This window comes from Rhynchophorus ferrugineus, unplaced genomic scaffold (genome assembly GCF_030347505.1).
Source record: "Rhynchophorus ferrugineus isolate W39M unplaced genomic scaffold, kcgeb_rfMv2 rfM1, whole genome shotgun sequence".
In the NCBI taxonomy this organism is placed as follows: domain Eukaryota; kingdom Metazoa; phylum Arthropoda; class Insecta; order Coleoptera; family Curculionidae; genus Rhynchophorus; species Rhynchophorus ferrugineus.
The window spans coordinates 18,102,581-18,115,096 of NW_027472580.1; the positions used below are offsets into that span (position 1 = coordinate 18,102,581).

The 12,516-nt window shown below is 32.0% G+C and overlaps 1 protein-coding gene across 2 annotated transcripts in view; it reads left to right on the forward strand.

The window, feature by feature from the left end:
• Positions 1–12,516, forward strand: part of LOC143195853 (homeobox protein unc-4) — a 99,437-nt gene that overhangs the window by 51,416 nt on the left and 35,505 nt on the right. For both annotated transcript variants that reach the window (XM_076403333.1, XM_076403342.1), the window contains exon 2: positions 12,128–12,315. In XM_076403333.1, coding sequence (XP_076259448.1) covers positions 12,128–12,315 — 188 coding nt within the window. The remainder of the gene's footprint in view (positions 1–12,127; positions 12,316–12,516) is intronic.

Genomic DNA, 12,516 nt, shown 5'->3' on the forward strand with positions numbered 1-12,516 from the left:
TTTTTACCAACAGCGGTACTCATAACTCTATTCTTTCAATATTATCTTTCTTATAAATAATATAATCCTATATGTAAAATAACAATAAATTAATAATAATATATAATAAGCTAAAGAATATAATAATATCTCTCTAGTTTCATCGCCTAAACCAAAAACGCTGTATTGGATCGACTTGTGTAAAAATTGCCGATATTAATTGAATACCAACAATACGTCACTGAAAGTAGCCATCACTATAAAATTCAAAAGTAAAGTTTAAAAATTACATAAACACAAGAAAGGAAGGAACGTACTAACAAGATAGTAATTATTATGGGCTGTGATATTAGAGATGATTTAATCTTGATATGATTTAATATGAAACACTTTGTAAGAATTGATTGAATTGATTTGGTGACGAATGTTTTATGAATTTTAATTAAATACTTAAATTATCAAAGTAGATCAAACTTGCTTCATATATTATACGGTATTATGTGGTTTATTGTTGCCATATTATTACTGTTTATTTAATTATATTTCTTCTACAGTATTTAGAATTATATATTTTTACATTAATTGTCATTAAGTAAACTTAAGTAATTTTGATAATCTCATTACATTAGTAATATATACTTTATGCAAAATGTATATCATATAAATTCGTTACTAAATAATACCACTATCTGCATGGTTACAAAATAATAAAAAACTATTACACGCTTTTCTTCATTACATAAATTAATTAAATATATACAAACATTAATTTATATTAAATTAGTTTAGGTGTTATGTCGTAATAAAGGCGAATTAGAGCATCATACGTATATGTTACGAATTATTATTTAATACACGAATGCCACAATTTATTATTAAAGCAAAAAGATAAAATAAATCAGTCGAAATGAACCGCTATCAAGAGAATGACCCACGATGAACAGACCCTCTGCCAGGGGACCGTTCACGTCCCAGAGGTTTGTTTTGCTAGCGAGGGTTGTTCCTGCGGTAAATATGTTGTTGTATTAGCTATTGATGATGTTCCGCAGCTTTGAATCCCTACAATGATTGGATAAGAGGGTGTGAAGTTAATGACAGATTATTGGATTTTCTGGTGAGGATTACCGCGGCAGAAAATCGAGATGGTTTTTATGGAATTAGAATCTTTCTTTCTTTCTCTTTCTCGTTTTTTTTGTCGTATCGATCGCTCGGTCGCTTTTAACGACAGGAAGGGAAGGCATCTGCCAATTTGGGGTGGTTTAATTTGTGGCAATTATATTTTTATGTTTTTTTCGGTAATATAACTACCTGTACAGGTGTCAGATAATATCGTTAACTAAAATTGGAGCGATCTTGATACGTTTCAATTTCGTTTCGGGCCCAAGCTGTATAATAAACGTGGCATAAATCAATTTTCCTGTTATATATAAAGTGATCGGTGGACTTTTTGATTCGATAAACACGTATTCGTATGTTAAAGAAAGTGTCTATTTAATGTGTTTGAAATTTTGTTTATGACTTCTTGCTACTCTTGGTGTCGTTATATTGAAGAAAATCATCAATCAACTTATCATTGGACATACGTTTAACTAGAATTGATATTTATCTAGAAAGTTTTGAAATAACATAAAACCACCGTATTAAGCAAATATTTGAAGAAATTTGAAAAAAAATAATCTCCACAAAGTAAAACAATATTCTTATTAGTCCAAAAAGACGTTAAATATAGATAGTTTTAAAGATAAAACATCAATAAAAAGATCACTTTTGCAAACGTGCAGCCTGTATGAGAAAAAATAGGAATAAAGAATGGTCAGCTACCGAGCCTAAGAGATTTGAAAAATTTTCTAACCAAACTAAAATTGTTGTCCCCGCCGGGAATCGAACCCGTGACATCCGCGTGGGAGATATGATACTTCTATGGCTTATCATATGATATTATTAGTGCTTAAAAAGCAAGAAATGGCTTAAATCTGTCATAAAATTTTAAAAGTCATAAAGATAAAGATAAAGAAAACAATATTCAGAAATAAGGACCTAAATGTAGTGAAAACTTTACTAATTTTCGCTATTGTTTTTGATTTCCGTAAGAAGGTATACTGTATTAACCAAACTATGGTTTTGCTCTTGTTTCTAACGTTTTTTTTTTTGGCGAATTTTTACTAAACAGGTTGATAGGTCTATTTAGGATAATTGTTAAAAACCACTTAAAATTGCATTTGAAAGTGTTCTTATTCTATCCTTAGTTGATATAACAAACATTATGCAAATAACTGTTCAAAACTCAACATTTCAGCTAAAATATTGCTAACATTGGCTGTTAAATTTCTCAGAGTTAATCAATAGTAAATTGGCAAACCTTATAGCGTAATTATTGATAACCTAGACATTCTATATCCTTCATTCTGATATATGTTGAAGACCTTTCATTGTAGACTGAATAGAAAGTGACCAAAGTACAGTGATCAATCAAATAATAATCCTACTTTCTATATATCAAATTTTTCGGTATTATTTTGTGTATTATTATTGCAGCTTTAATTGATTACTTTAAAAAAATAATAACGTTTCATAACAATAACCGATCGACATGTCAAGGTTAATTATCTGTTAATAATTTAGAATTTATTGATCGGCTATTGTTAATTATAAATAGAGGCTTATTTCCGAAAACGACAACCTTTGTTTTTGTGTTTCCTATTGTTTGAAACATCATAAAATAACTCTCCTTCATTTTCTATGCACCTTAATCTCTCTCTACTTCTCTTTCATTTTATTATTATACTTACTGGTTTAGCATTCAGCCAAATGGGAAATAATTCACATAATAATTATTATATATATGACATGTAGAAGATCACATCAGCAAATAATCCTCTGTGTAAAATATTTTATTCTAAATCTTGCTCTAAAGTCTATATATATGGATTAATCAGATTGGATAGTAGTAATTTTTTTTTTGGCCTGAAACCGGGAAGGGTGTCCTTTTATGGATACATGGTCGGGAAGACCCGCATGAATAAGCGAGTTGGACTGGTTATGTGGAGACTGCCTCTGGGCTACCCACTAATCCCACTACCCTATCAGCTTATCCAATAACCGTAACTGATACTTCTTACTGTTAGTAAGGAACGTTCCCGTAACCGGTAACACCGTTAAGGACCACCAAGGACCTGGCGTCGTTATAAAACCACGCTGCCTGCGGTACATGAGCTAATCGCTTGCCGGAGAAGGTTGAGACAATATGGGGTTAAAGCACAACGGGAAAGTGTGGGCTGTGATAGAATAAGGCCACGAAGAGCCGAATGAGTTATTGGCCTAAAATATCGGCCAGCTCGGTAATACATCTATTATCAGAGAGACGAAGTAGTGGTATCTCGAGTAGACCTCGGATATAAAATCGTAAAATTGGGGAACGTTTGTTTCTTTATGAATTTGGTTGTTTCTGACGAACCAGGGGGCATGATTATTCTCCTGAAAATTTTATTTTGAAAGACTTGAAGACGTTCCACTTGGCTGGGTGAGACGTATTTTAGATAGACACTGGAGCCGTATAGAACGACTGATCGAACCAGCATCTTGTACAGGAGATATTTTATAAAGAGAGGAAGCCTGCTAGCCCGGTTGATAAGCCGACTTTTGAATGTGGAAATTTCACCTAAACTTGCAATCGAAGACAAGACCGAGATAGGTGGCTTCTTCTGACTATGGGATTTCGGAGTTCTCGATTTTAAGACGCGATATGCTCGATGCAAAACGCCACTTGTGGAAGAAGATGGTCTGGGTTGGATAGTAGTAAATGTTTTAGTCTATGGACTGGAAGTTATTGCGATGCACTAATGACATTCTTGAATAAAGGCTGTGTCAGATTTACTGAAAGTACGCCATAATTGGATTCCATAAGTCTAAATGGGTTTTAATATTGATTTTATTTAAATACAAGTAAAACATTTGTAAGGATTTATAAACACAACAATTATTATATTTATTAAGTTAGTTTTAACGTTAGTGGAAGTATTTATTAGCCATCATGATGAAGTTAACATTTATCATAATTAATTTAGCTTCATGTCAATTAGTTTCGGTCATTCAACTCATCAACATATTTCAGGAAGCATATTTACTTCAACAAGCTGTAATTAATTCGTAATTAATTAATGAAGTAGCAATAGAAACTAATCATCTGATGATAATAATATATGCTGATTATATCATTTGATAACAAAGCAACTCTCTCTCTCTCTTTACCGACTCATTGATGATACTGATATGCTGTTAGAATTTCAGTGTCCTTCTCAATATGATAGAATTTCCTTGTGTAAATTTAATGTAAAACTATTCAGTAATGTTCTAAATGTTACACAATTATTCACACTGTAAAGATCATAAATCAATGGAAACAATTCATTATCCTAATGTTTTTCATTTCTAGTTTTTCAATCCTTTCGGAAAAAATATTCGATCATTTTTTCATGTCTGTCCAGCTTTCCTATGAGTTTAAGTAGCAATTCTTTGGTGGTTGCTTCTTCTTCCTTGGTGTGTCTTTGGTTACTTTGACTGATACTTTGGGCATAAGTCATTTCACCATTAACATGTTATATTTCTATATATATCTCCTCTTTTGTAGTTTTTTAGCAACTACACATCCTCTATAACTTGCCGGATGCGCTTCATTGCAGTTTGCACATTTCGGCTTAGCTTCTTTGGGTTTGCTACACAATGTGGTGATATGTTTACCTGAACATTTTACACATCTAGGTTCTCTTCAGCAGAAATTCTGTGTGTGTCCATGCAAATGGCATCTTTTACATTGCGATATTAAGTTAGATTTTTTTAGAGGTTCGATTTATATTTCTACCCCTAAAATTCTTTTAATACCAAAAATGGTTTTTGTGTCCGTATTATGTTCAAAGGCTAACATAAATAGAGGTAGTGGCTTCTTGTGGACTAAAATTTCCCCTTTGTTATTTTTGGTCTTCTCTTTTTTTTAAATATTTGTCGCATTTAAGCATTTAAGCCCGTTTTGGTTTAGTTCTGCGATAAGTTTTTCACTTTTAGCTGTTGATGGAAGTCCTCTTGCCATAACTTTGATGTCTCTGGTTTGCTTGTCTTCATACGAGTGCCATTTCAGTTTCAGCAACTCTAAGCAATTTATTATTTTGTGAATCTTGTACGACATTCGGGTTCAGTTTTATTTGTCCATTGTTTAGTACCGTTGCTTTGAATATTATATAGTTGGATCTCAGTGTTTCGTAGAGCAAGTCAAAGTCGGTTGATATCATTTGATAAAAAAGCAGCTCTCTACTCTCTAACATAATAAAATGTTAGTGTCCCTCTCAATATGGTTTCAATAGAATTTCCAGTGTGTAAATTTAATGTGAAACTATTCAGTAATGTTCTAAAAGTTACCCAATTATTCACAATGTAAAGATCATAAATCAATAGAAACAATTCATTATCTAATAATAAATTAACATTTTATTTATCTACTAATTTGAATTTACTAAAGCTGTTGTACCTTCCTTATCTCTACATTACGCAATTTGACGATAAATATATGTACAAAATGTCTACCATATTTAATTTCATTGGACCAATATTTAGTTGTGATTAATGAGTACAAAGAGATCTAAAAAATATTCAATTTTGCTTCACATCTGTGCTTTACTTATATTAGTGACCGAAAGCGAATATTTCCTACTAAAAAATTATTTAACAATTTTAAGCTTTGTGAATGGTTTTGTTTAAATTCATGTCAAACACGGGCACTAATAAATATAAAATACGCTACATTTACAGTATTTCTTCAATAAATGTCAATAACTCAAGCCATAAGGCTGAAAATGTAAATAGTGTTTATTATCCTAATTTTATAATTTCTTTTATATTTATGATGATATATTTTATATGATATGGTGATATATTTTGATGATTATGATGATATTTTTCATATAGTGAGCACTATCTGGAAGGGAACAATAGCAAGGAACAGGCCAGTAAACCGTTAAGTTTAGGTACGAAGACAGAACTGTGTTTCATCAAGTCGCTAGATTCGCTAGAAGCTCTGGAAGATTGATTATGAGGTTCTTAGTGAATGAGCACCAAGTGATTGCCACCTGTTCTAGTATATAGAGAACTGTTTTCCTTGTAAAAAGTCCCCTCAAAAGATGCTTGAAACAATTGACTGTCTATGTATTATTATAGTTATGATATATTACTAAAATACGTATCGTAAAATACTTGCAGCCATTATTCCATTCTTCCTTTGTAAATCCAAAATAACACAAATATAAAGTTAATTTTACACCATCCAAAATGAATATGCTTATGACATAATAGAACCCAGCAATTCTATTTCTCCTTTTCCATTCTTTTTTCTCCATTCTATTACGTTCAAAAGAACATAATTGGTAAGTATTTTATTACCTAAAAGTATTTTTATATATTTGAGTTAGTTGTACAGAAGAATTGAGTAATGGCTTCAAAATATTTGTATCGTATTGTTTGAATCAATCTTTATACATTATGTAACCATCTCACATTTTTTAAATATAATAATAATTGTATTTATAGTTGAACAGGGTTATTCTAAGATTATTTGTTGAAATTTCAATGAAAGAAATTTTAATATTCATAATGCTTGAACAAATATCGAGAGACAATAAAAAGTCAATTAAAAATCCAATAGTTGGCAAGATAACATACATTCAGTTAAGATTATTCGACTATTTATCAGTAGAAATGTTGTTCTTTTACAGTAATAAAGAATCATGAAATATAAAGTTCCAAAATGCTGCTATATTAATGTGCAATATATTTATTTATTATATTGTTATTTGAAATCACACCGCAAACAAAACATAAAACCATATATATTACATGTAAATCTATGCAAGTATAAATTTTGCACATTATTTTCAAGATAGGGCTAGGACGGCAAGGCCAGAAAGTTAAAAACCAGTCGAATGAAACTAGTCGGATCGAAAATAGCGACTGAAACAGTCGATAGTTCCCAACGCTCCTATTTCCATTCGATTACATTTTTGACTATTCAAAATTTTGCGATTATGTCGACTGTGTTCATTCGATAGTTCCCAAAGCTGATTTTTAGCAAATACTTAAGGTATATTTTCAGCAACATCAACCCAATGTCGGATATGTCGGAAGGAAAATCAATAGGCCCCGCTAAATGTTTGAAATCGCAATCCGATGTAATAATTGTAAAACGATAGAACGTGCGCCGTTAAAGGCTTCAAACTGCAAAGCTAGCAAAACTATTAGTCTAGCTAATGGCGCGGTGCTAAACGTAATCGGTACAAATTGATAAAGGCTACGAATTAACAAGTAAACATGCATTAATTTGTTGGGAACGCTCGATAGGAACACTTTAGACGAGCGGCTCGTGATAACAATCTCCGTATATTTATTGATTTCTATTACTTTTCATTTTAGAAATCATTATTCTTTGTTTACTTGAAAAATAACTGCTAATATATCCTCTAAAAGATGTCATTTGTCGATAATATAAATCAACGTTTTATATTATTAATATTAGACAGAAATAAATAATCAAACTAAGGTTTAACCTAGACGTGTCGTTCACCAAGAAAAATATCGATATTACGATATATCGATATATCGAAGAAAAAAATCGACTTTTATTGCAAAATATATTGATATTTTTAATAAACCCTTACAATTAAGTTTTAAGATACACTAAACATTTAAAATTAAGTACCGAAATAACATTAAAAAATATATTTAATGTTCTTGAAAAGATATCGAAAAATGGCTTACAAAAATATCGATATATTAGTTAAAAAAATATCTGGTAAAAATATCAATATAATATAAATTCAAAAATTATCGATACATCGATATTTTTTCGACACCCCTAGTTTGCCGAATTTGATAATTAAATTGGTGAGATTATTCTTAGTTGTTAAAATAAAGCACTTGATTTATATACTCTTACTTTATTGTACCCTCAGCATGAAAAATAAATGGGGAGACCAAACATTGTAAAAACTATGTATTTAAGGGAAGGTCATGCAAATGAGACTTCAATGTTCTCGCAAGGAGACAACTCGACTAGAGCACACTTTCCAATTAACACTCCAACAATTTATAGAGAACCTATTTAATGTGAAAATCGTGCCATTGTCGATTTTATTGATTTTCACTCTGCTTTCGACTATATATACTGGCCCTCACCTTGAGTAGCTTTGAACACTTAATATGTTTCCTTAAACATTTATAAACTTCTTCAGGCTTCTTACGATGATCCCATTCGTTGTGTGTTGGTGCGAATTTTTTTTAATGAAAAATGCATTTATTACATTGTTGCTAGTCGTTGCCAATTAACTTATAATTTGATCTGACAATAATTTAAATCTAGCTATATCTATAGGATTTCTAGGAGGACCCATTGGCCCTATTTCGGTTTAATGTACATGAAACTATACAAGATAAAATGGTTTGATTCCTTTGAGTCTGTGTACTGTTAATGACAAGAATGTCTCATGAGTTTCTCTTTATGACTCTTTGCAATTATATTGATTTCTTGAGTGGCAGTTGGTATCTGAAGTAATCAGTCCTGTTGTATCTGGATGCGCTTACAATATTTCTCAGGACTTTGTAGAACCTCTAGTTATATTGCTTTTCGCGGAACATCCCCATAATTAAACTCCTTATATATGTTCCAATACTTACTTGTATAATGGTAATTTAGCACGTACTGCTAATTGTAATTTTCCTCGAATTAAACTATACATTTTTCCAGTTTTCTTCAGCGAAGTTTTGCATCAAGGTACATTCTTAGATGCTTAACGTTGTTGCTGTATGGAATGATGGTATTATTTATAATTATTGGTGCTTGTGCGGCCTGATTATACGTGAACTGCATATGTACAGATTTACGTCGTTAATTTTTATTTTCCAGGTTTGAGTTCAAGAATGCGAAATGGATTTTTAAAACAATTTGTTCTTACAATAACTTAAATCTAACTATATTTATAGGATTTCTAGGAGGTCCCATCAGCTCTATTTCAGTCTTTGGTGTAAGAATATACACGACCCTATACAAGATTAAATAGTTTGATTCCTTTGAGTCTGTGGCCTGTAATTAATATGAGAATGTCTCATGAGGCTCTCTTCATGACTCCTTGCAATTATATTGATTTCTTGAGTGGCAGTTGGTATCTGAAGTAATCAGTCCTGTTGTATCTGGATGCGCTTACAATATTTCTCAGGACTTTGTAGAACCTCTAGTTATATTGCTTTTCGCGGAACATCCCCATAATTGAACTCGTTATATATGTTCCAATACTTACTTGTATAATGGTAATTTAGCACGTACTGCTAATTGTAATTTTCCTCGAATTAAACTATACATTTTTCCAGTTCTCTTCAGCGAAGTTTTGCATCAAGGTACATTCTTAGATGCTTAACGTTGTTGCTGTATGGAATGATGGTATTATTTATAATTATTGGTGCTTGTGCGGCCTGATTATACGTGAACTGCATATGTACAGATTTACGTCGTTAATTTTTATTTTCCAGGTTTGAGCTCAAGAATGCGAAATGGATTTTTAAAACAATTTGTTCTTACAGTAACTTAAATCTAACTATATTTATAGGATTTCTAGGAGGTCCCATCGGCTCTATTTCAGCCTTTGGTGTAAGAATGTACACGACCCTATACAAGATCAAATGGTTTGATTCTTTTGAGTCTGTGGCCTGTAATTGATATGAGAATGTCTCATGAGTCTCTCTTCATGACTCCTTGCAATTATATTGATTTCTTGAGTGACAGTTGGTATCTGAAGTAATCAGTCCTGTTGTATCTGGATGCGCCTACAATATTTCTCAGAACTTTGTAGAACCTCTAGTTATATTGCTTTTCGCGGAACGTCCCCATAATTGAACTAGTTATATATGTTCCAATACTTACTTGTATAATGGTAATTTAGCACGTACTGCTAATTGTAATTTTCCTCAAATCAAACTATACATTTTTCTATATTTTAAATCCAGTTCTCTTCAGCGAAGTTTTGCATCAAGGTACACTCTTAGATGCTTAACGTTGCTGCTGTATGGAATGATGGTATTATTTATAATTAATGGTGCTTGTGCGGCCTGATTATACGTGAACTGCATATGTACAGATTTACGTCGTTAATTTTTATTTTCCAGGTTTGAGCTCAAGAATGCGAAATGGATTTTTAAAACAATTTGTTCTTACAGTAACTTAAATCTAACTATATTTATAGGATTTCTAGGAGGTCCCATCGGCTCTATTTCAGCCTTTGGTGTAAGAATGTACACGACCCTATACAAGATCAAATGGTTTGATTCTTTTGAGTCTGTGGCCTGTAATTGATATGAGAATGTCTCATGAGTCTCTCTTCATGACTCCTTGCAATTATATTGATTTCTTGAGTGGCAGTTGGTATCTGAAGTAATCAGTCCTATTGTATCTGGATGCGCCTACAATATTTCTCAGGACTTTGTAGAACCTCTAGTTATATTGCTTTTCGCGGAAAATCCCCATAATTAAACTCCTTATGTCCATATATGTTCCAATACTTACTTGTATAATAGCAATTTTGTACGTACTGATAATTGTAATTTTCCTCGAACTAAATAATACATTTTTCTATATTTTAAATCCAGTTCTCTTCAGCGAAGTTTTGCATCAAAGTTGATTCTTAGATACTTAGCGTTGTTGCTATATGGAATGATAATATTATTTATTATTATTGATGCTTGTGGGGCCTGATTATACGAGAACTGCATATGTACAGATTTACGTCGTTAATTTTTATTTTCCAGGTTTGAGTTCAAGAATGCGAAATGGTTTTTTTAATTCATTCGAGTTTTGAGTAGGTACGAGTATTCGCCAAGAATATATCGTCGTCTCTTCACTTCTTTTCAATATAGTAACACATATTAAAAATTGTTGAAATAATTTTAAAAACAAATATTGGTGTTCAATTTGATGCTACAAACTCCTTTGCTCCATCCGATTTTATAATCATTTATGATAGTGCCATGTAATGTGATCTAATAGCGTATGAGATGTTGCATTGCAATTAAATTTTAATAAATTGTTTAATCCAATAATGGATCAGATCCAACAATTTTCAGAGCTTATCCTAAATCAATAAATTTCCATTGTTAATGTTGTGTAGGATTTCGGAACTCTCATTATTTTTGCTGAATATGTTGCTTTTCCTTATAAATGTGGAATTATATGAAGACCATAATTTATACTTGAAGATTAATATGGGAATTTGGGAGTTTTGAATAAATAAGTTTCATAAATAATAATCTTACGATCACAAGTTATAGGAAGCGAAGAAATTAAGCAGTTTGTGAAAAAAACATAAAGGCAATAGAAATTGTAAATCATACATAACTAAAAATAAATTAAGGATGGAATAACGCAAAAAAAGCTTATCTTGACATGAGTTCGGAATTTAGAGCTCTTCATAATATATGCAATAAAGTGATTATCGAAAATCGACAAAAGTAATCACCTCACATAAAATGCTTTCTTCTATTAGTTATTAGATTATAAATTGCGGTAGCTTTTCTGTATTTGTATCTCTGTATCTATGAATTTGTTGTAGTCATTGACTATACAAGTATAACTTAATACGACTTTGATAGACAGGATATATGATTAATAATTATATACCTACTTTTGTAGCGGTTTAAGACAAGAAGGAAGAACCAAGTAATGTTAAAAAGCTATAAAACAATAAGATCTATAAATGTAAAACGACCAATCATGACAATGAATTGACGTGATGACCATCAAAGTCCGCTCCTCTAACGCTCGTTCCTCTGCCGTTCAATTGGCCGGCCAATCGCGTGAGCTGCCGTAACGACCGACATAAATCAAGTAACAATTGAAACCGATTCAATTGCGCGAATTGACAAGGTATAAATGCGCGCATTCCAAATGGCCGGCATTAAAACGAATTAGTTGGTGCCGTAAAAAGCTTCGTAATTGATGCGATTCGATCTGGCCGACTGAAAAACGACGAGAGAGAGAGAGAGGGCGAACGCCGACCGAAAGGAGCGAAAGAGAAATCGGGCGCGGGTTGGAACGGAGATATTGAGATTTTTTTCCATGTTGTAGGTGGCGCTGGGAGCAGCGGCGAGGCGGATTCGGAGTCGGCGGCGTCCAAACGAAGAAGGAGTCGGACGAACTTTAACAGTTGGCAGCTGGAGGAGTTGGAGAGGGCGTTTTTGGCCAGTCATTATCCAGACGTTTTCATGAGGGAGGCTCTAGCTATGAGGCTGGACCTGAAAGAAAGTCGAGTAGCGGTAAGTTTATGACATGCTTCGATAATCCTTTGGTTTCGTTGTGACATATTTAAAACGACCTTTTAAGAATTTATTATTAGATTAAATTGTGACTAACATTCCTATAATAGTTATATTTAGTAAATATTATATATTCAATCATATATTATATATATAATTATATAGTTATATATTATATAGTTTAACTTAAAACTAAATATA